Source organism: Mus caroli, unplaced genomic scaffold (genome assembly GCF_978045245.1).
Source record: "Mus caroli unplaced genomic scaffold, Mus_caroli_1 scaffold_2, whole genome shotgun sequence".
Taxonomy (NCBI): Eukaryota; Metazoa; Chordata; class Mammalia; order Rodentia; family Muridae; genus Mus; species Mus caroli.
In genome coordinates this window covers 69,788,031-69,811,922 of record NW_028227257.1, presented here as the reverse complement: position 1 = coordinate 69,811,922, position 23,892 = coordinate 69,788,031, and the positions used below count along the sequence as shown (strand labels likewise).

The 23,892-nt window shown below is 37.2% G+C and overlaps 1 protein-coding gene across 3 annotated transcripts in view; it reads right to left on the bottom strand.

The window, feature by feature from the left end:
- The window catches only part of Ano3 (anoctamin 3), a 310,140-nt gene that overhangs the window by 141,380 nt on the left and 144,868 nt on the right, over positions 1–23,892 (bottom strand). For all 3 annotated transcript variants that reach the window (XM_021184432.3, XM_029474347.2, XM_021184438.3), the window contains one exon: positions 10,919–11,077. In XM_021184432.3, the coding sequence (XP_021040091.1) occupies positions 10,919–11,077 (159 nt within the window). The remainder of the gene's footprint in view (positions 1–10,918; positions 11,078–23,892) is intronic.

Sequence of the window (23,892 nt, the reverse complement as noted above, 5' to 3'; positions counted from 1 at the left end):
CACACACACACACACACACACACACACAAACTTTTAAATTAGAAGGTTTCCTTAAGGTGTTTCAGACAGAGGTCATCAGAGTCCATTGAAACTTGAGGTGAAGCCTGATAGACATGCACACAAAGAAGTCGACTCATCCCAAATGTGGCTCCTTGATAAAAGAAACTCCAAATCCCCACATAAAACATAGCTCCCCTAGAAAGAAACACGTGATCCATGAGTAGACATGGTGCTTATCCCTGCATGAATAAACTAACATTAATGCTTTCCCTTCTTGTCCTTACCAAGTGCAAGGACTAATGTGTCCTTGCTCACTGTATAAGGAAAAACACATCATTATCTATTAGTTAACATTCTTATATTGATCCTTCTTCTATTGACTTACAATTCAAAAAAGTAATAACATGAAAACTAAAGGTTTTACATTATCCTTCATAGGTGATTAAGACCCCCTCCCCCTTTCACTTAAAGAGTGTATAAACCATTAAAAATCATCAAAAAATCTTTAATTAATTCATATATTCTTCTGCCACTTTTGAAGTAACTGTCAAATCCTCCAACTATTTTCTGGGTCCAGTGACTATACTGTGAAGAAAATAGGCTTTTAAAAAGATAAGATAACCTTGGCCTGATGGACTGTCACATTTGTAAGTTTAGGGCTAGCATTATGTAAATCACAGGAAAAACAATAAAACATGCTCTCATGCCAGTATAATTTCTGAAGCACCCTTTCTGCTTAAAACGTGTTTGTTTCTGTTTAAAGGTAAATGTGTGAGAATTGTAACTGATCATGCCAGAGGTATACATAGAATATTAAGTTTCTATAGCTCTTCACATATAGTTCAGCATTAAACATATTACATATGCTTGGAAAAATGACTATAATTTTTGTTGTTTTGATAATTTCATGCATTTATAACATTTCTATCACTCCTCTTCCCATCCAACTCCTCTGTTGCCCCTCCCTCACAAATTCATACCTTATTTCTTCTATAATTATTGTCATTACACACACAAAAATTTGGTGACTATTAGTGTTGCAAATGACATACAAGTTTTTCCAAGCACCCTTTATTCAAGCAACAACTTAAATATACTTATAATCTCTTTAAATATCTGTCATTTATCAAGGTAAAGGAGGAGACTATGATGTTGATATTACCAGGTTCTTGGTAATCACTGTCCAGAATTAATGGAAAGGTTTCTATTTAGGCATGACAGAAATAATAAAACATTTGCAACCAGAACTCCCACAGACTAATGTGAGACCAGCTTAGCATGTTACAGGTCTGCATTTGAACCTCAGCACCATGCAAAATAAAGAGGTACACAAAATTTTAAATAGCAAATTTAAGTCCTCTACTAAAATGATTCTTCCACCCAGAACAAAGGAAATAACACATTTTTGTTCTATTATAATTTTTTGGCCTTATATGTATAAAAATTATTTTCAAATGTTAATAAAATTCTTATTTTTAAAATTTAGATGCTTGCTATTGTAATTATATCATGCAGTCTTTTGCTTACAGACCACAGCTTGCCTTCCTTTATTCCTGACTATCCATTTAAAATTACATGGCTATGTAGCAAAAGCATGCTATTTAGATACTAGATGCTCAAGAACCAATTCCATGTGTACCATTTGCTATTTCTATAATATTTGAAAAATAAGTTGGCCCCTGATTCTCAGAAGTTTTTTTCCGAGAAATGAAGGTTCTTTGTGTTTAAGTTGAAGGAAGAAAGTTATAGCCTGGGTGTGTGAAGTGCCTGCTCCTGACTGGTTCTGATGGTCAGGTGACTCTATGCATCTCAATTCAGCGTTTAAAACAAAGGCGTATCATAAAACACCACTAGGACCTGCTTCTCCTTTTGCTCCCCTTTCAGTAGCTAGGTCCTCTGTGATGGAGCTTCTGCCTTGGTTTTGAACGCTTTGATCCTAGGATTTGTGGTAATACAAGCATAAACCCAGCAATAATTTAGAATTTGTATACAAATAAACAAAGGCAAAATGCAAAGCAAAACCAAACCAAATCACCTGAGGCCTCTGATGTACAGTATCTTGAATCAAGATATAAATGAAACAGCTAAATATTTTTTCTGATAATGTAAATTGAACATTAATATTAGTTTGCAGGAAAGATTTACTTTTGTTCCCAGCTACCACTTAAACCTGATCTCATGCATGAACAGTCTGCTTCACCGCCTCATTCACACAACTTCCATTGCATGCACTCCTACTTCCTGCCTTTAGGTCTTCCTAGGTCAATTTCCTCTCTTTTCTATGGTGTTTTTCCTTTCTATTATGTAATAAAAGGAAAGACATATGCACATGTATATCCATGTATCTAATTCTGTGTCACATTCACTAGCCATGGTACTGAAAAGATGAATGAATGAGTTAACTTCTATTTTATTTACTACTAGTATTACTACTATTATTGTTATTGTTATTATTATTAATTATGCTAGATTATTTTCAGTTAGGGTCTTACGATGTAGCCCGGGCTTATTTAGAACTAACTGTACAGACCCAACTGTCTTTTAACTCATGATTCTTCTGCTAAAGTTTCTTGAGGTTAACAAATGTTAACAAATGTGTTGTTCCTCCATTCTTGTGGCTAACTTATCTTGAATGTAGATTCTGCTTAATATACCGGAGCAAATGTAAATGTCTCTTTTATTTCCTATGGTGAAGAAATGAGATTAGAGCTGTACTCAAACTTTTTGAATGGATGGATCGGGCTGGCTCCCTAGGCCTAGGCCTAGAAGCTTCTAGCCTCCATACACTTTAATCTTCTGCTAATCCCTGCCTTACAGGCTTCAGCTTCCAGTCTCTATCTGCCAACCTAGGCCTACAGTGTTTTCAGCCTCCAAGACCTAATTCTGAATAAACTCACCCTTTCTAGTTCTTTTTGAACTCTGACTGGCTGGTTCAACTCAGCTTTTTTGGCTCAAATGCCTCTCCAAGTGAGTGACTGAAATTGCCTTATCTCTGCTTCTGACTGAAATGTTCTGCTTAGAAAAACTGCTTCTGTTCTCCATGAACTGAACTGCAGTGACAGATGAACTGAAAGGAACTGCATAAACTCAACTCTACCTCTCTCCCTGAACTACCCTTAAGTAGCCACTCTTTCCATCTGTACTTGTGAAAGTAGGGCATATTTGGTTTCAGACTCATTCTATCAAATCTTTCTCTGATTTGCCACTTTGTCTTTCCTTCAATGAGACAGCATTGTTTGGGATTAACGGGGGTATGCTAAAGGCATGTCTGTATTCCAATAGGGTCACACAGACCTAGATCTTTGGATGTGATTCCTTGCCAGAGTAGCCATGGTTCTGGAGTAAAATCCCTCCACAAGCAAAAAAATTAAATTAAATTAAATTAAATTAAACTAAACAAATCAGGAATTTTGAAAGCCTAACTATTCTGCAGTGGGGCACTATGTCAAGATCCAAAATAGCACTTTGAACATCTTGCCTCTTATGTATTCTTAATTTATTGCTGTCAAGCTCTTCATGTGAAATAATCTCATCACCTAAAATAAGGGGCTGCTTCGGAAGCAGAGATTTAGCATTGCAGTGATTATCATCACTGGGTAAAATGTCAGGCTAAGTGCACAGAGCCAGAACTGTCTCATTTCCATGTCTTAGTTTTAAATGCATACACATTGAGAGATCGTTTTAATCAGTATGAACTGGTGTTTTTAAATAACTTCCCAACTTAATGCCTCTTTTGTTTTACCTCCATTTGAAAACACAAAAGGCAACTGGTTTCCTCCTCTGCAGGTAGCAGGTGAGGTGATGCTATTGATGACAAGGTGTTGCTGTTAGGGGGAAAGATCTGCTTTAGAAGCTCAAGCTGCCAATCTGGATCTATTCTGCTCACCTCTGCTGAGAGCAGGCTTTGCAGAGGAACAAGTCACTTGCAACCTTCACACGTCTCATTATTATTTCATTATTCCACCCAAAATTCCCAAGAGGAAGAACATTTACTCCCAAGAGAAAAAGCAACTTAGAAGTTATGTTTTCACAAAGTTATTTTGCAAGAATTTGTACACAGAACACAGAAAAGAATGTGTGGTCTCTCAAGGCATTTCCCATTGCTATTGCAAGGTAAACTGCTGTTATTAACTGGATTACAAGACACAAATCGCACAATGACAAATCACCTTCCTTTGCAGAAAGATGGCCCTCAGGTATGCACTATATCTTGATGATGCTTTCCTCTAGAAATGCTCACATTAACATGTAATTAGCGATCTTCTATCTGCAAAACTCAGTGCCTAGCTCTGCTATATATTAACAAAGCATGGCTAGATTTCTTAACTTCCATATTTCAACTAATGAATCCATATCTTGCAATATTTTCACAAACCTGGTTTTCTTACCATCTAATATCAAGTCCTGAATATTTTTAATTCAATATTTACCAAATTGCATACAAAATCCATAGCACTCATTAGCAAAAACTTTAAAAACTAATTAATATTCTAGTCTTTATAATATTAAAGATTATTTTTGTTGTCGCTGTTTTAGACAGTTTTAAAGGTGAGAACTGGTCAGTAAACTGACATCCTTGAACACTGAGGGCATGTAAGGGCTTCACCAATATTCTGTTTCACTAATCCTAACACTGGAGGATTTGATGTTTTAGAAAGCTATGAATATTTGCATACTAATTCATCCTAAATTAGCATAGAATTTTATTTCAAAATATTCTTAAATTATAATCTATCATATAAGACTCTTGCTTAGATGAAGAATGAAGGGTGCTGATGTTCTTTTTATAGTAGTGTTGTGGGCAGGACTCTTAGAATTTCTGTTCTTCATTATACTTCCCCATCATAATCCCTGGGTATGTGAAGATGCTATAAGGCACTCCACAATTAGATTATTATTGTACATGCCATATTTGATGTCTTTAAATAAGATGGCAGATTATTCTCCTTGGGTTATGAGTTCATAAAAGGGCCTGGTCCCTTGCTGGTAAGATAGATTAAAAATAGCATAAGGATGCAGGTAAAACACCTCACTGGTTTGTTTGCAATAGAGCAAAAAATGAGGATTCCCTGTAAGTGCAGGAATTTAAGAAAGCAATGGGCACTCAGTCCTTAGGTATTGAACTGAGCCACAATCTTGAAAGCATCAGAATGTTCCAAGGTCTAGGCACAAAGACATCCTGGAAACACCCTGGTTTATGCTGATTCATGTTCTTAGAGAAACTGAGTGCTCAGCCTCTTCAAACTAGATTCCTCACATACAAAATTTTGAGTGAACAAGATGGTTTTTATTTTGAAATGCCAAATTTGTGATAATTTGTTAATCAGCATTAGAAAACAAATACAAGAAATTTTTAGAACTCTTGACTTTCCTCAAATCCTAATGGTTTGTGACATAATGCTAGAATGCTTGTTTTAGAAAAATATTTTTGTTTACATATAATGAATTTGTCATAAGAGATTCATTTATACATAAAGCTATAAATAATGAATCAAATCCTAGTGAGCTAAGTATAGAAAGTTTTATCCCTATAAAAATTAAGGTCATGGGTCTTATTTGAAAATACTTACTGCAAGAAAAGTAAATTTTTGTAAGATTAAATTTAAAGTGTCAGTTAAGGGACGGAGAAGATGGATCAGTGGGTAAAGGAGCTTGCAACCAGGCCTGATGAAATGAGATTGACCACTGAGCTTACTAAGGGAACAAAGTACCTGCTTCTGCAAGTCTCCTCTGAACTCTCCATGTGCTGAGGCACATTTGTGGTGCACATGCACAGAGACAAATTTGAACACACACATAATAAATAAGTAAATAGGTAAATAAATAAATTAATTAATTAATGCAAATATATAATCTAGGAATTTTGAGTTTCCTGAATATTGTGTCTTCCCTTTTACTCTTCCCTTAAAGACATTTTCTTTATTTCTGAGACTTTAATATAATCACATTAGGTCCCCCTTTCCTTTCTCCTTCCAAACACTCCCATATACCTCCCTCTTTGCTCTCTTTCAAATCTGTGGCTTTTTTTCACTAATTTTTATTAGATGCATATATGTATATATAAAATATATTCTTTCTTAAAAATATTTATGTATGTATGTATATATGTATGTATGTATTTTAAACTCTAAATTTTATTTCCCTCCTGGTATACCCTCCCACTGTTCCACATCCTATACCTCTTCCCTGCCCCCGTGTCTCCACGAGTATGTCCCCACCTGACACCCCCCACCCCAGCAGCCCTCTAAACTCACTGGGGCCTCCAGTCTCTTGAGTGTTAGGTGCATCTTCTCTGATTAAACCCAGACCTGGCAGTCCTCTTCTGTATATGTGTTGGGGGCCTCATATCAGCTGGTGTATGCTGCCTGGTTGGTGGTCCAGTGTCTGAGAGAGCTCAAGGATCCAGGTTAATGGAGATTGCTGTTAATCCTACAGGGTTGTCCTCCACCTCAGCTTTGTCCAGCTTTCCCCTAATTCAACCACAGGGGTCAGCAGCTTCTGTCCATTGTTTGGGTGCAAATATCTGTATCTGATGCTTTCAGTTGCTTGTTCGGTCTTTCAGAGGGCAGTCATGATAGCCTGCTAACTCTGTGTAAAGCTCCTGACACGTGTGTTTGCATGTATGTTGTCAGGGATGACTATTCCGTGTGGGATTACCCAAATACATTTTGTATAATTTCTATTCTCCTTTGACCATTTTTCCCCAATGCCTCTTTTTCTTCTTGTCTCCTTCCTCCAACTTCTACCCTTGCATTTTCTTTCTCTGTGATTCTCTTCCCTGCCCTCTTGGATTTTATTTTTAGGCATTCAAACATCCTATCTAAAATAATAAGTGAACGCTTAATAAAATAAAAGACAATCTACTGAAGTCTGTTTTCCTCCCTGCCAGTTTTCCTACCTCACAGACAAGGAGGTGAATGATATGTGGTCATTGTCCTTAATCTGCTCTTGCTAATCTATGTCATCATTTACTCCTTGCTAGGACAGAGTGTGTATCTGTCTTAAAAAGTCATTCTTACTGCTTTTCCTAAAGGCCTCCAAATACTCCAATGAGCAGGCTTCTTTCTGGTCTTGGACTTCCCTTCAGTATGTTTTCCTATGACCAGATCTTCCCTGACACTCCTGAGTTTACTCATGAGGATTTCACATGTCTGTTTTCCTCTCCTACCATTTTGTAGGATTATCTCCTTTACCAAAAAAAAAAAAAAAAAAAAAAAAAAAAAAAAAAAAAAAAAAAGCCCCATTATCCATACTGTCTTTTTATCTAGAACATGTTTCATACTGTCATTGAAACATGTTTAATACTATCTAAAACATGTTTCACATTAAATCCTAGAGAGAGCATTTATTTTCAAGTCATAATATTTTTTATTATATAGTCTTCAATCATCTCTATTTGTATTTTTCAGAATTACAATTACTAGCTTTCCCTCTTTTTTTTTTTCTGATTCTATCTGTGGGTAGAATTCTGCCTCTGTCTCTCTCAGATAGACTCTGAGACCATTAATCTGGAATGAGCTAAGACAGTCACCTCTGAGTGGTTCTGTGAGAGTATATCCTGGGAAGATAGCTGAGGGGGCAGTCTTGCAGCATGGGAAGCACCTTCTGATGGCTGTGCAGATTTGGAGAGGTCTAAGGAAAATTAGTGCTTCCTCCAGCTGCTGTAGCCCCTTACTCCGTATTGTTGCTGCTATAGTCATTTAATGATAGGAGAGCCCTTATATTTTCCGATGTGGACTGAGGACCACTGGCTCTCCAGCTATCTACCTTCTAGTCTAGAACATCCAGGTTGTGGCAGCTGAGGGGCTAGCAACTTTGACTGTGCAGCCTCCCCAGTGTGCAAATATTCACCACTGGATTGGCTGCTGTTTCAGTCAATCTAATAAATACATTTTGCAATGTGCACTTATTCCAACTCTGTTTTTTTCTAGAGAATCTGACTGAAAGTTTCCTTCCTAGTCAACTCATTTTCTTTCACTGTGTACAGAGTAGCTACTTACATTCCTTATATGACATTGCCTTCTTTGAATTATTATGTGGGTTTGAACACATCACAATGAAATCCATTATTTGTTATTAATATCAACTAACACAATTTAAAAGTTCTCTCTCTATACTCAGTCTCCTCACTTTCTTCTTTCTCCCTTTCCTCTCTCACTCACCAACCCTCTCCTCTTTTTGAAATAAAACCGGTGATATTCAGATCAAAATTAATGAGGGATTTTTAGAGAGAAAAATATAAAGCATCTATCTCAGGTTTAATATTTTAATGTGAAATCTGGAAGAATGGGTCTCCCCTTATCTTTTCCATCATCATCGACAACAAAACATTTGTTTTAACATGGGAATACTGGAGAGAGAAGAGGAAATAAGACTAATGTTACAATAGCTACAATGTACAGAGGTGTCAGCTCCTCTGGGTAGCTAGTCTAAATTCACCTACTGACCTAGCTTCCCTAGCTTTTTACTGTGTGAACTAAGTCCTATGAAATTGAAGGTGAGTAGGAAAACCTATCATTTTGCAATCTAGAATGGAACACCCCCTCTCAAGGAGCAACAGATATCAGAGGGCTCTGTCATCCTGTGTGCCAATCTAAACAAGAAGAGACCACAAAACTGAAGAGACATCCTTTAAGAGTGGAACATTACTGTTTTGATATATAGTGTGATATATTTTTCTTTATAGCAGTTTGGAGGGGTAGGGAAGAAGTTTCAAGTGAAATACCCTGTCAAGTAGAAAGAAGCTGTGGTCATGTCTATTGTAGTCGTCAGTGTATATGTCTGCTCTCTGAAGAGGTCGTAAGCTCAGCACACATAGTGGTTAGGTCTACTTTAAAAATCTGGTTCGAATGCCTTGCTCAGTGCTTGTACAATTATTTAGAAATTGAATAAATTGGTGGAGGCATGTGAGCAGGGTGAGTTACCGTTTGTCCCCACTACTCAATAGAATCCATGTATAAACTGCTAGGAACTATTCATTCTAACCTGTGTGAAGTAGATATCACAAGGAAAATGAATCATAAAAACTTCCTAGGATATGCTTTTTCCAATCAATGCTTTCTGTATGATTAGTAGCTGGGGACGGGGATATTCTGAGTTAACAGTCTCAGGGAGAATAACGGGAAAAAAGCTAAAAATTGAATTCAGAGATTCATTTTTCCATCTCTGTCTCATTTGGCATAGCACAAATATGTTTTTACTCATTGTGAACTCTTTGTGTTTCCGCTGTTCTGGATATATTAAAAGAATTTTAATAAATACAAATAAGTTTATCTATTTATGGGCATACGGAGTACTCCCTAATGTGTGTCACTCTGGTCTCCAAGAATACCTGTGCTCATGTATACATACTCAGCCACTACGTACTAATAATTAAAAATTGATAAAATTGGTGTTTACAAAACAAATTAAATCATAGAATTTTCAACTAAAATCAGCAAAGTGGTAATTTTAGCATCACAGAACTATGAAAAGTATTTATTTTCTGTTTTCTTTTTCAGAAAGAAAACTAAAGGGAAAAAATAGTCCTTTAAAAAGCTTCCTATAGAATAAAATATCCATGGAAGCAGAAACAAAGTTTAGAGCCAAGACAAAAGGATGGACCATCCAAAGACTGCCTCACTCTGGGGTCCATCCCATAATCAGCCATCAAATGCAGACACTATTGCATACGCCAGCAAGATTTTGCTGAAAGGACCCTGATATATCTGTCTCCTGTGAGGCTTTGCCAGTGCCTGGCAAATACAGAGGTGGATGCTCACAGTCATCTATAGGGTGGAACACAGGGCCCCCAATGTAGGAGCTAGAGAAAGTACCCAAGGAGCTGAAGGGGTCTGCAACCCTATAGGTGGAACAATAATATGAGATAATCACTACCCCCAGAACTCATGTCTCTAGATGCATATGTAGCAGAAGATGGCCTAATTGGCCATCATTGGGAAGAGAGGCTCCTTGGTCTTACAGACTTTATATGCCTCAGTACAGGGGAAAGCCAGGGCCAAGAAGTGGGAGTGAGTGGGTAGGGGAGCAGGGAAGGGGTGGAGGAGGGTATAGGGGACTTTTGGGATAGCATTTGAAATGTAAATGAAAAAAATGTAAAAAAAAACAAAATATTATTATGGATGTATCCAGGTGTTGTTCAAAATAAAATTTAAACTTAAGATGTATGAAATATCAATGAGGCTGTGGAACTTCTAAAGGCATTACAATCTGTCCTGCCTACTCCATATGGAGTAGAGGAAGCTTCTGTAATCAATTGTTATCAATTGTAATCAGTAGTAATTAAACATTAGCTGCTTAGTTTAGTTACTGTTACTCAGTGTGCCCACAACAGTTCTTTGGTAAAAGAGAACATTAATGTGGAATCATCTTTCTTCATTTCCAAGTAAAGTCTTGACAGCCTATTATGACGCTGGTGTGGTGTCAATAAAGAATTGTACAATAAAATCATGAAGATATTTCAGAAAAATAAAATGTCTTAAAAAAAAAAGCTTTCTATAAAATCACAAAAGAAAGGATGGTGAAGGCCAGTACCTATACTTCTAGGAATCTAATTTCCCTTTCAGCAGTTTTGCAAACTTTCCTGATATTTTTGCTTTCCTAATGCATAGTTTCCTACTTTGAATGGGTATAATCTTTATGCATTCCCTTTTCAAAACTGCAAAATTAGCCATACCCTTTGAAAATTGTTTAACATGTATAGAAATATGTAAAGGAAGCAGCAAATACATATCTAAATGAGACAGTGCATTTGTATTTTGTTTACACTTAGGAAATGATATGTTATAAAGTTCTATGGGATAGGCTATATATATATATATATATATATATATATATATATATATATATATGTAAACATGACTGATAATATTTGTTCCACAACATTACACGACAGAACTGATAATATTAAAGCATTTACCTCCTTCTCCAACATCAAGCCTTCTGCTCTCAGGTTCTTTTCAAATGTGTTTCTTTTATCATATTGTATATTTGTTTTTCGATAAACCAGGATGTAATCAATTCGCTTTTTGCCATCTTTGAATAAGAGTCCACTAGATGCTATGTAACTCATGTCATTCTGTGGGAAAAATGAAAATTGGTTATTAGTATAAGTTAGATAATCATTCATGCTGGTTATAGGCTATGGTAAACCAAACCAGAAAGACCTGTGCTCCATACGCCTACTGAGATGTATGGAAAGATAGTTCAAACTAGTCTGCAATCTATGGTAGGATACAAGTTAGCAAGTTTGTAATTTGATGGCTGATCAATGAGTTGGTCTATGTATTATTCAATAAGTCTCCGTAGGAAAAAAAATCCAGCAATTATATCTTTTATATTGACTAAGCCATGTCCAGATGTAATTGCTTTCATGTTATCATGCTCGCTCACAACGTACATTTCAAAGATAAAGGCACTATGCCCAAAAGAAATGAAACCAACATAATACCATGTGTTGTTTAAAACTTTTACAAATCACTGCTTTTCTAAATCTTTGTTCAATAATGCTGAGACCAAACAATAATTCCTGAACTGCAAGCCTAGGGAAATGTTTACTCTTTGGCTATGACTGCAAAGTGATTGAAATAGCTCTCATTAAATCTCAAAGCTAGCTAATCAAGACTGGCTGAAGATGCTGAGGAGGCAGCTCAACGTACAAAAACGCTTGCTGAGCAATCCTCAGGAACCGACTGTGGATCTTCAGAATTCATGTACAAGCCAGACACAAAATTGCATTCCTCAGTGACCCCCACATGCCTCAGTGTGGAGATGGAAGGAGGAAACTGGAGAGTTTCCTAACTTTCTGGCCAGTGCAGCAGCAAAGACAAAGAAAGTCTTTTTCAAACAAGGTGGAAACAGCAGGACTGAAGTTTGTCTTTCAACTTGCTCACTGGAGCACTCATGTGTGTTCCTTACACCTACTCACAAAGCAGTTTGAAGGATCTCATGTTGCTGTTGTTATTATTTGAAGCTATTTTTATAAACTGGCAGATTTTCAGCTAGATATCTTCCTTCCAGGATTCATCTTAAAATATCTTAACCAGCTGCACTGAGCAGCTTGCTGTCCCCACCTCCACACCCACCCTGAGGCTCCGTTGTCCAGCTGCCCTGAGTTACATGCTGTGCCACCTCCTCCATTGTCTGTTCACCACTCCACCAGCCTTCACTAGACTTGTTGCATCAGCAACATCCAAATTACATCACTTCAGACCACAATCCATTGCCAACCAAGTCCCCTGCAGCATGCCCAGCTGCCCTCAAACATGGTATGCCCCCCTAATATTATTGTCCAGCTCAAGGCTGCCTTCTTAAAGCCTTCTGCACTAGAAACATGCAGGTTAGTCCTGCCTTCTTGAGACATGCTATACCAGGAACATCCAGGAACAACCAGAAGGCTAAAGGCCAAAATAAAAACATAATAAGAGCCAGGGCCATAAGCACTGTAGTAGCTTTCCTACTACAGAAAGCCCTGGATATCCTAATGCACAAGGAAATGACTTTAAATCTAATCATATAAAGATCTGATGCATAAAAAAATATATCTCAGCAACAAAGTTAGATATTACCTTAGAATAAAGGTTTGGAACGACATTTTCTGAGAAAATAAATCTAGGTGGTAAGCTACATTGGTTAATCTAATATGTAATAAAATATTTTCAAACAAAATTAATAAAAAGCTATTGGGAAGAACACTTCATACTTTTCAAAGGAAAAATTCACCAAGATGATGTCTCAATTGTGAAAATCTATGCTCCAAATACAAGGGCACTTATATTTGTAAAAGAATCGTTACTAAAGCTTAAATTGCACATCAAACCCTACACATTAATAGTGGGAGACTTGAACACCCGTCTCTGACCAATAGATAGTTGAGCTACAGATACTAAACAGAAAAATTATGAAACTACTAGAGGTTATAAATCAAATGGACCTAACAGATATCTACAGAACATTTCATCCTAATACAAAAAATTTAACTTCTCAGCCACACATGAAACCTTCTCCAAAATTGACCATAATGTCAATGGCACCAAAACAAGCTTCAACAAACACAAGAAACTTGAATTAATTTCTTGTAGCTTATCAGACTACCGTGAATAAAGCTGGAGGTCAACAACAACAGAAGCAACAGAAAGCCAACAAACTCATAGAAATTGATTCTCTACACAATGGCCATTGAGTCAGGAAAGAAATAAAGAAATTAAAAAATGTACAACATACCCAAACTTACAGGATACAACAAAAGCAGTGTAAAGAGGAAAGTTCATAACACTAAGTGACTTCATAAAGAAACTGGAGAGATATTATACTAGTAACTTAACAGCACACCTGAATGTTCTAGAACAAAGAGAAGCTAACACACTACAAGAGGAGTAGATAGTAGGAAATATCAAACTCAGGGATGAAATTAGTAACAAAGAGAACAATATAAAGAATTAACAAAGCCAAGAACTGGTTCTTTGGGAAACAGACAAACCCTTAGCCAAACTAACTAAAAGGCAGAGAAACAGTATCCAAACTAACTCAGAAATCAAAAGACATAACAAACAGACACTGAGGAAATCCAAAGAATCATCACATTTTACTTCAAAAAACCTGTGTTCCACAAAACTGGAAAATCTAAATGAAATGGATGATTTTCTATAGATACCACTTCCCAAAATTAAATCAAGATAAAGGATGTTTGAATAATCCTACAACCACTACATAAGTAGAAGCAGTTATTAAAATATCAAACCAAAAAAGCCCAGGGCTAGATGGTTTTAGCAAGGAATCCTATCAGACCTTCAATGAAGAATTATTACTAATAGAATGGCCAAACTCATTCTATAAAGCCACAGTCACCATGATACCTAAACCACACAAAACCTCAGCAAACAAAGAGAATTTTAGACCAGTCTTCTTTATGAACATTGACACAGAAATACTCAATAAAGTACTTGAAAGTGGAATTCAAGAACATATCAAAACCATCATTGGCCATGATCAAGTAAGTTTCATTCTAGGGATGCAGGGGTGGTTTAATATATAAAAATATACTAAAGTAATCCATCATATAAACAAATTTAAAGATGAAATTCATATGATCATCTCATTAGACACAGAAAAAGTCTTTGACAAAATCTAACACCTTTCATTTTAAAAGTCTTGGAGAGATCAGTGACAAAAGCACATAAACACAACAAATGCAATAGCCAACATGAAATCAAATGGAGAGAAACTTAAAGCAATTCCACTAAAATAAGGGACAAAGAAAGTCTTTCCCCAGTAGGTGAAGCTTTGGGAGTCTTGTGGAAGAGTGGCAGGAAGGACTGAGGGAGCTAGAGGACTCAAGGGCATCACAAGGAGACCTACAGAGTCAACTAACCTTGGCCCATTGAGGATCACAGAGACTGAGCCATCAACTGAGGAGCAGGCAGAGGCTGGATGTAGGCCCACTACACAGATGTAGCAGATGTGCAGCTTGTTCTTCACGTGGGTTACTTAACAATTAGAGTGGGGCTGGAGTGAGGGGGCTGTGTCTGATGCTGTTGCCTGCCCTTGGATCCTTTCCCATAGCTGGGGTGCCTTGTCTGGCCTCAGTAGGAGAGGATGCACTTAGTTCTACTTTAACATGATGTATAAGGGCGGGCTGGTACCTATGGGGGACCTCCCCTTCTCTAATGAAAAGGGAATGGGGAAGTAGGGCAAAGGGGAAGGGGATGTAACGGTGGGATTGGTAGGAGAGGAGGGGGCCTGTGATCAGGATGTAAAGTGAATAAATTAATTAATAAAGAAAAACATACCTTAACCAATGCCCTATAGTGATCTCACAACACCTCTACAACATCCCCTTCTTAAAATACTGAGAGTGTATAGTTTGTACCATGATCTTCTTTTCCATAACTCTTATTATTTAAAGCAATTTATTAAATGTAAATGTTTTGATTATATCCTTCCCCTCCCCTAAATTATTCCATGTCCTTTCTCCATCGCTACCCACCCAGCTTTAAGTTCTGTCTCAAAACCCAAATAAACCTAATACAATAAGGACCCCTATGTAGTTCCTCCCCCTCAAGAGCACCCCAAAACAAAATACCCCAACAAACTGTAATCAAATAAAAGGACACAAAAGGCTATGATGTCCAATTATATGTTGGTCAACTAATCCTGAACCTGAGGCATGTCTGGAGTAGTTAATGTACCCAACCAATGTTAACTAGAGAAAATAATCTCTCTTCCAGAAGTTATAAGTGGCAGTTAAGTTTACCTTACCTTTACCCTGACATGTAGTTTTTTAATTAATTCATTCATCCTAATTTAAATCATTCCATTTTGTAAAAAGAATAAAATAAAATGTAATAAGATGAAACAAAATCTATTCAACGTTGGACAAGCCATAAGTTGCTTCAACAGAATTAGACTTACCATTAAAGATATTTTCCTGATGACTTATTACCATTATGTACCATTCAAATGCCCAAGATCACACAGAAGATCAAGGCCCTGAACTAGGCCCACATTCTCAGCTAATATTCATCTGTCCTCAGTTCTCTACTTCCTTCCCAGCTATTTGTATGACTGTGTTAGCTTGTTATTCCATATTTACTACTTAGGCGTTCTTGAGATCCAAGCAAACTGCATGACATCTGGGAGCTAGCATAATTTTAGCCAAACACATATCTGACTATGATACATGTACAGCTTCAGAAATCCAAGGACCCAAGAAAGTGGTGTTCATGGATCTAAAAAGCAAAATGTCATTCAGATAAAAGAAGCAAAAGGAGGTGAACAAGAATGTCACCCCAATCAGGTTTTCTTCATCATGAGTCCTGGTATATTTTGGTATGAGAGACTCCAAACTCAAGGACAAGAACACATGGTTCATAGACATTTTTAATGAATAGAAAATTAAGATTTCTAGATGTCCATCCTTTCCTCTTAGCTCCAAACTTTGTCTCTGCAACTCCTTCTATGGATATTTTATTCCGTATTCTAGGGAGGAATGAAGTATCCATGCATTGGTCTTCCTTCTTAATTTTCTTGTGTTTTGGAAGTTGTATCTTGGGTATTCTAGGTTTCTGGGCTAATATCCACTTATCAGTGAGTGCATATCAAGTGATTTCTTTTGTGGTTGGGTTACCTCACTCAGGATGATAACCTCCAGAAACATCCATTTGCCCAAGAATTTCATAAATTCATTGTTTTTAATAGCTGAGTAGTACTCCATTGTGTAAATGTACCTCATTTTCTGTATCCATTCCTCTGTTGAGGGACATCTTGGTTCTTTCCAGCTTCTGGCTATTATAAATAGGGCTGCTCAGCCACCAAACGCAGACACTATTGCATATGCCAGCAAGATTTTGCTGAAGAGACCCTGATATTGCTGTCTCCTGTGAGGCTATGCCAGTGCCTGGCAAATAAAGAAGTGGATGCTCACAGTCATCTATAGGATGGAACACAGGGCATCTAATATAGGAGCTAGAGAAAGTACCCAAGAGCTGAAGCGGTCTGCAACCCTATAGGTGGAACAACAATATGAACTAATCAATACCCCCCAGAGCTTGTGTTTCTAGCTGCATATGTAGCAGAAGATGGCTTAGTTGGCCATCGTTGGGAAGAGAGCCACCTTGGTCTAGCAAACTTTATATGCTCCAGTACAGGGAAAGCCAGGGCCAAGAAGTGGTAGTGAGTGGGTAGGGGAGCAGGGCAGGGGGAGGGTATAGGAGACTTTTGGGATAGCATTTGAAATGTAAATGAAGAAAATATCTAATAAAAAATGTGGGGAAAAAAAGAAAATTAAGATTTCTAGGAACGTTTTATTAAGTAGTTTAACAGGACTATGATGGTTGGTTTTAATGTCAACTTGCAACAAATTAGAATCACCTGTGTTGGAACACTCAACTGAAGAGTTCTGATTTCCTCAACTGATGTTAGAAGAGCTACCCCAAATTTTAGAGGACACCATTTTGTAACAGTCCAGCAAGAAAAGACATGGCAGAAGGGAGATCATTTGCCTGTTACTTGATTAGCTTCTACCTTGCTGACTCCTTTGCTGATACTAGAATCCGTGTTTTGGGGCCTCCTCCATTGCCAAATGAAAATCAGTGGTTTTTCTGCGATTGCCAGGTTTTCTGCACCAGATTGTTACTATTGAAGTACCAAGGCCAGAGCATTCCTCAGGTTCTCAGCTTCACAGGTCTGACACAGATGTTTTAACTATTTTTATTTTTTTAATGTGGTGTGTGTGTGTGTGTTCATGCTTATTTATTCATTCAATTTTTCCTGTTCTTCTAAAGAATCCTAGCTGATATTAAAAACTAGGTCACCAACACTAGCAGACAAAACAAAGCTTTACATAATCGTGACAATAATATCAATCACTCATTTGCTTTGGACCAAACATTTCACTAAGTGGTTTGAAGTTTTGTTTAATTTAATCCCACACAGCCTTTTAGATGCGTCTTGATGTGAAAACACAAAGGCTTAGCTGATCTCCAGATATTCTCAAATGGGAACAGCTAAACCAGTAGGACCACCTACTTAAGCATCTTATTTGTGGCCCTAAAAACTATTTTAAACAAAATCTGTTATTCCTTTGTTATCATTTGTACTATTTTTTCACTCTGTATGTAATTTTGATAACCCTTTGATTAAATTATTATAACAGCCTGCCTTATCTAGCTCGCTCCCCTCTATTCCAATCTTACTATGAGGAGTGCAGTACTGAGTGACCCCAGCACTGTGCGTGAGGTCAGATGACTTCTTTCAGCTCCTCCACTTCCTGTAATATTCTTTTCCATAACACCTGATAACTTCTCTTATTTCACTGAATTATTTATATTGTTACTGACTGTTTTATGCTTGTATAATTAGAATTTTACAAAGGTAAGTGGTCTAGTTTGCCCTTTTCTTTCTGTGATAAGAGAGCGACTAAAAGTAACTTTCAGGAGAAAGGTTTTATTTGGTTTACAGGTTACAACTGTGACAGAAACACAAGGTAGCAGGTTACAGTAGAATCCACTAAGACACACTGCTAACCACCCCTTCCCCCTTCTTCTTCTCCACTACTTTACTTACCCAATCCTACACTGCCTGCCCAGATGTGGCACGACCCAGAGTGGGGGAGGTCTTCCTCCATCAATTAGCAATCAAACACCTATCTCATATGCATATCCATACACAATCTGATAAAGGCAATTCCTCATGGTGAGTTTTCTGTCCATCTTATATTTTGTTCAATGAATAGCCCAAATATATAGCTTTTAGCTAAACACATAATAGAATTCAAATATTTGTAGAAAGAAGAAAAACAGAGGGAGGTAAGTAGGAAGATATTAAAGGAGTGAGAGATAAGACTCATATATAGCTAGGTGGGGCTAATTTCAAAAAACTATAGGGCAAAGAAAAATGGCTTGTTCTTTTATCATCTTCTTCCCACTAATATTTATAGAAAATCAATGACATACATTGATTTTCTAAAAATACAACAGGCTTTGTATTTTTCCCTTAATTAATTTACTTACTTTACATTCCAGGTGACAGCCTCCCCTCCTATCAGTCCCACCCTCACACATCTTTCATCCCATTACCCCATCTGCTTCTCCTCTGTGAAGGAAAGGACCTCTTGTGTACCAACCTACCCTGGCACATCAAGTTGTACATCCTCTTCCACTGAATCGAGACAAGCCACCTCAGCTAGGGGAAAAGGGGTCCAAAGGGAGACAACAGAGTCAGTGCCAGCCTCTGCTCCACTTGTTAGAGGTGCCCCCAAGGAGGCCATGCTGCACATCTGCTTTGTATGTGTAAGGGGCCTAACTCCAGCCCCGCATGCTCTTTGGTTGGTGGTTCAGTCTCTGTGAGCCCCAGTGGAGTCAGGTGGGATGACTCTTCTTGTAATGTCCTTGACATTCCCCTCCCCAAAGCTGGATCCCTTTTTACCACAAGACTCCCTGAGCTCTGCATAATGTTTGGCTGGGGGTCTCTGCATCTGTTTCCATCAGCTGGATGGAACCTCTCAGAAGACAGATATGCTAAGCTCCTGTCTACAAGAATAGCAGAGTGTCTTTAATAATATGAGAGATCAGTTCTCTCCCATGGGATGTGTCACACATTAGGCAGTCCATTCGTGGGCCATCCCCTCAATCTCTGTTTCATGGTTATCCCTACACATCTTGTAGGCAGGATAAAATGTTAGGGTATGTTTTTCTTAGTATACAGGCCTCTTCATTTCAGTAAAAGCAAACAAAAAACAAAAAAACAAAACAAAACAGCAGTTGAGACTTATAGTACTAGCAGTATATTAGGTAAAGAAGTAGTCATTCACTAACCCCTATGAATGAATAGGTTGATTGTCACCATAACTAATACAAAACAGTTCATTTTCCTAAAGGACTTAATATTCTTTTGATAACAGCATGGAGTGAAAGTGGAGCTTTGGTTGTTTACAGATATGTATTGTTCTATTTTTAACCAAATGGGTGTTAAACTTATTTAAAGAAACACTTGCCTATTTAAAAAATTGGTCTCTTATTGATAGTAAGAGACCTTCAGTAGTAGACCTGCATGCATGCCAATTCTGTCTAAGTAAACACAGCCAGAAACTGCATTAACCAGTACTGTGCTTCATTACCCAAACATTATGCCAAATCTAAATAATAAATAATGATTTTCAGTTTTCCTACACACAATACAATACAGATAAGAAAATGCAAAACTAGACAGGGCAATATTTGAATATCTTTTCTAAACTAACTGAAGATAATATAGCTTCTATGTAGTTAGAGGATTAAAAGTATTGCTTTGTTTGGAATATGACAATCATTAGCTGACATGTTAACGAGCTTAGGTGAATCTTTTGCTTAAATGAAGAACAAACAGTTTATCATATATATTATTAAATATAGATACAAAAAGTAAAACTTCAAGTACTTTTTAATAAAAATACTTGACAATAAAATTGAATCTATCTCTGGAAGGATTTAGATTAGTGAAATACTTTCCAACCTGTGTGGGACACCTTCAATTTATATTCAAGATTTTGTATCTATTATTTCTAGGACATAGATTAAAGTTGGTTATTCACAGAGAATCTGGGTTGCAGATAATTTATCAGGTGCCTGTTTGTGCTGGTTAGTTTGTCAACTTAACACAACATAGAGTCACCTGGTTGCTGTGGAAACTCCAAATGAAGAATTGTTTCAAACAGATTGGCCTGTGTCCATATCTATGGAGAAATGACTGATGATTGAAGTGAAAGTGCAAAGCCCACTATGAGCAGCACCATTCCTTGGCAGGTAGACCTGTGCTATGTAAGAATGCTAGCTGAGCATGAGCCAGAGAAGCCATTATGCAGCACTCTTTTTTGGCTTGTGCTTCAATTCCTACTTGAGCTTCTGCCCTATCTTCTCTTAATGATGAATTATAACCCAGAAGTAAGTGTAATCCAAGAATAAACTAAAAAAAAAAAAACAAAACAAAAAAACCCAAAAACCAAAAAACAAAGAAAAAACAAAAAACAGAACAAATTTACTCACTACATAGTTTTTGTTTATGGCATCTATTATACTACTAGAAAGGTTAGTAGAAAACTGCTATTCTCCCAATCGCTGTGAACCCAATCATTCACATATTTGGAAGACACAGATCTCAGAAACATTCAGAAAATCTGATTTTAAATAATATATCAAGAATATGTAGCCGGGCGGTGGTGGCGCACGCCTGTAATCCCAGCACTTGGGAAGCAGAGGCAGGCAGATTTCTGAGTTTGAGGCCAGCCTGGTCTACAAAGTGAGTTCCAGGACAGCCAGGTCTATACAGAGAAACCCTGTCTCGAAAAAAAAAAAAAACAAAAAAAACAAAAAAAACAAAAAACAAAAAAAACAAAAAACAAAAAAACAAAATCAAACAAACAAAAAGAATTTCTGACTTACAACTCTTGTTGGGAAAAAACCTTTAGAATATTTTAGCTCATTTGCAAAATAATAGTGGAGGTTTGTGAACTAGGGATATTTAAAAAATAAATCTAGGACATGAATTTTTAAAATTTTTATATTGGATAGGGTGGGTATGTTAGTTATTTGAATCTAAGAACCATTTATTGAACCTTAAATATGTGCTATGAGTCATGCTAACTCCCAAGTGTAAGAAGTAAGAAGACGTTGTGTATTTCCTTTGATTTTCACATGTAGTCAGCCCCTGAAGCTGCTTCCTTCCTCCGACACGTGCATTTAGCTGTGAGGCAGTACTGAAAACTACCACCTTCACAAACCAGGTCTTGCACATCATGATCTCTGCACTTTTCTCCCTCTCCCCAAGGTTCCCTATGATTGATGAGGTGGAAAAGCACTCTGACTAGTGGGCAGAGTGAAGTTCTCCCTTGCAGGGGAAATCTTAGGGTTTTCCTTATTTTTCCACTTTCTGATTACTGGAGTAATACTCCATAGATTTGACAATAGCTTGTCCCTATCCTCATAATGTGTATCATATGCCTCCTATGCTAGTGGAATACTGAGAACAGAATATAGACACATGGTTTCAAGGAATTGAATAACAGTATACAGTCAGCAGGAAACCATTGAATGGGTTGCAGTGCCTAGTAGGGGAGTCATATTGTGTTGGTAAACTTAATAAAATCAGTAAAGGTTAGAACATAATATTAAATTGTCATCAGTCTATGACTGATTTTGATTTTTAGTGGACCACACTTTCAAGTTAGTAAAATTCAATGTTACACTTTGATTGAGGTATTTAAATCTGGATTAAAATAATTGGGCTCCAATTAATGGAATCTCTTGTTTATTGAGTTTAATGGTGATAAGTCTCCATTTCTACAGCCTTTAAATAATAATAATAATATCAACCCTGAAGGATTATTACTGTGATTAAATGAGATACTGTATGAATATCATTACTGCTTGACTCACTCTAAAAGATTATTAAAATGTTTTCTATTATTACAAGGAAAATGAAAAATTATATGGAGCCAGGAAGACAGCTCCGTATAATAAAGTGTTTGCTGACAAGAGTTTCATCCCTGGAGCCCACATGGTAGAAGAACTAGTGGAAGGAGAGAACCAACTCCTATATGTTGTCATCTGACCTCAACACATATGCTAGGACAAAAACACAGAGTCATACTCATGTGCATTCACACATTAAATTCACATACAAATGCAACAAACACACACATAATAAACTTTGTATATAATCAATTTGTACTAGAGTTTTGCTTGTTTTCAGTGATTCAATGCCTCATTAGCTTGTAGGAAAATTCTCTTTCTAAGGACATAAAGGAAAACATAGAAAGGTAATGTAAAGGACACTGATTTGAACATTTTGAGTATGGAAACATCAAAGGAAAAACAAATATCTATCCCTTACATACATATATAGGATATATACTGCATATCATAATTTACATTAACTTATAAGATATATTCTGTATATCATAATTCCCTAGAATATATCAGTAAATTCACAGTTTAAGGAAGTATCACAAAATACATATCGATACAACCATTAATTTCAGAAATAGAATCTCAACAACTCTTGTGTAAATCCCCTTGAGATTCTCCTCCTAATCATGATGTCCTTCATCCAGAATTTTCAATGCAATCATATTTTGTCTTTTATGGTTCTGATATTTGTACATTCCTTCTGTTTCATCAACAACGGATATGTCATTAAACATTTTGCTTATCCCAGTATAAGCATAAAATGATTTTTATGTCTAGCTACTTTCATGAAAAACCATAGCTGTAAAATCTATTTCTAATTCTCATTCATTTGCATTTCTTTTCTTGTCATACATTATCATAACATATAACACCACAGAAGTTCTATCTCCTAGTGTTGACAGACATTTGGGCTACATCCTCTCTTGATTACAGCAAAGCTATAATAAGCATGTCTCTGTATACCTTGCAGTCCTTCTTAGAGGCCTCTCTGTCGGGTGTGTCTGTCAGAAAGTTGTTGGCTCATGTTTGCTTTCAACTTCAATCTACAGTAATGAACAACACTGTAAGTTGGTTTGTGTCCTTGTCAGTAGCATCTCTGTGCTTTGTGATTCCTGACTCCTCCCCAATCTTTCAAAAGTAGGGAGATAGATAATAGTCACTTATTGATATTTTAATTTTTATTCCCATTTTTAGTGTGTGTGTGTGTGTTCCCAAGCCAGATGAAGGATGTAGAGCAATGTCCATACCCCAGACAGCTCTCAAATAGCATAGCAGTAGTGGGGCCACACCCTACCCAAATCAGGCCTAGACTTACTCAACTCCAAAGAGATAAAGGCCACATCGTGATAAAACCAGTTAAACTTCTGTTTCCCTGGCTGAGAACTGACTTCTCAGAAATCGTGTGATTAGCAGTCTGCTAATCTAGCTGATAAGCTTGGAAGGTCCCTGCTCCTATACTTCCTCCCTTGCTCGCCCCCAACACCCCCTTTTCCATTCCCCTCTTGAGTGTGATTAGGTGCCAGTTGTGGAGGCACTTTCTATTTTCTCTCTTAGTATGAAGTAGATCCTGGAAAGGCAGTTGGACTAGAAGTGCCTGGAAGCAGGTGGGGGAAGGCCTTCTCTGAGGATTTTAGCATTACAGCTCTTTCAGATGATATTTAAAGAAACAGCTCTTAGATGCTTTTCGGTGAAATAGCTTGTGCGAATACATTTTATTCGGGGTGAACAAAGGCTATATATAAACCTTGGAGAGTGGGAAGGAGTTTTCAGGGTGAATGTAATTCATTGGCTAGAGTTTAAATGGGAATGCCTCATTTGCATGGAGAGGCATTCCAGAAATCTCAGGTACTTGCTAGGCAAGTTCTTATTGGGAAGAGGAAGTTGAACTTGCAGGTTTGACAAGAGCTAGGTGACCTTCCTCAGGTAGAGGGTATGGGGAGTGAGGAGGGATCTT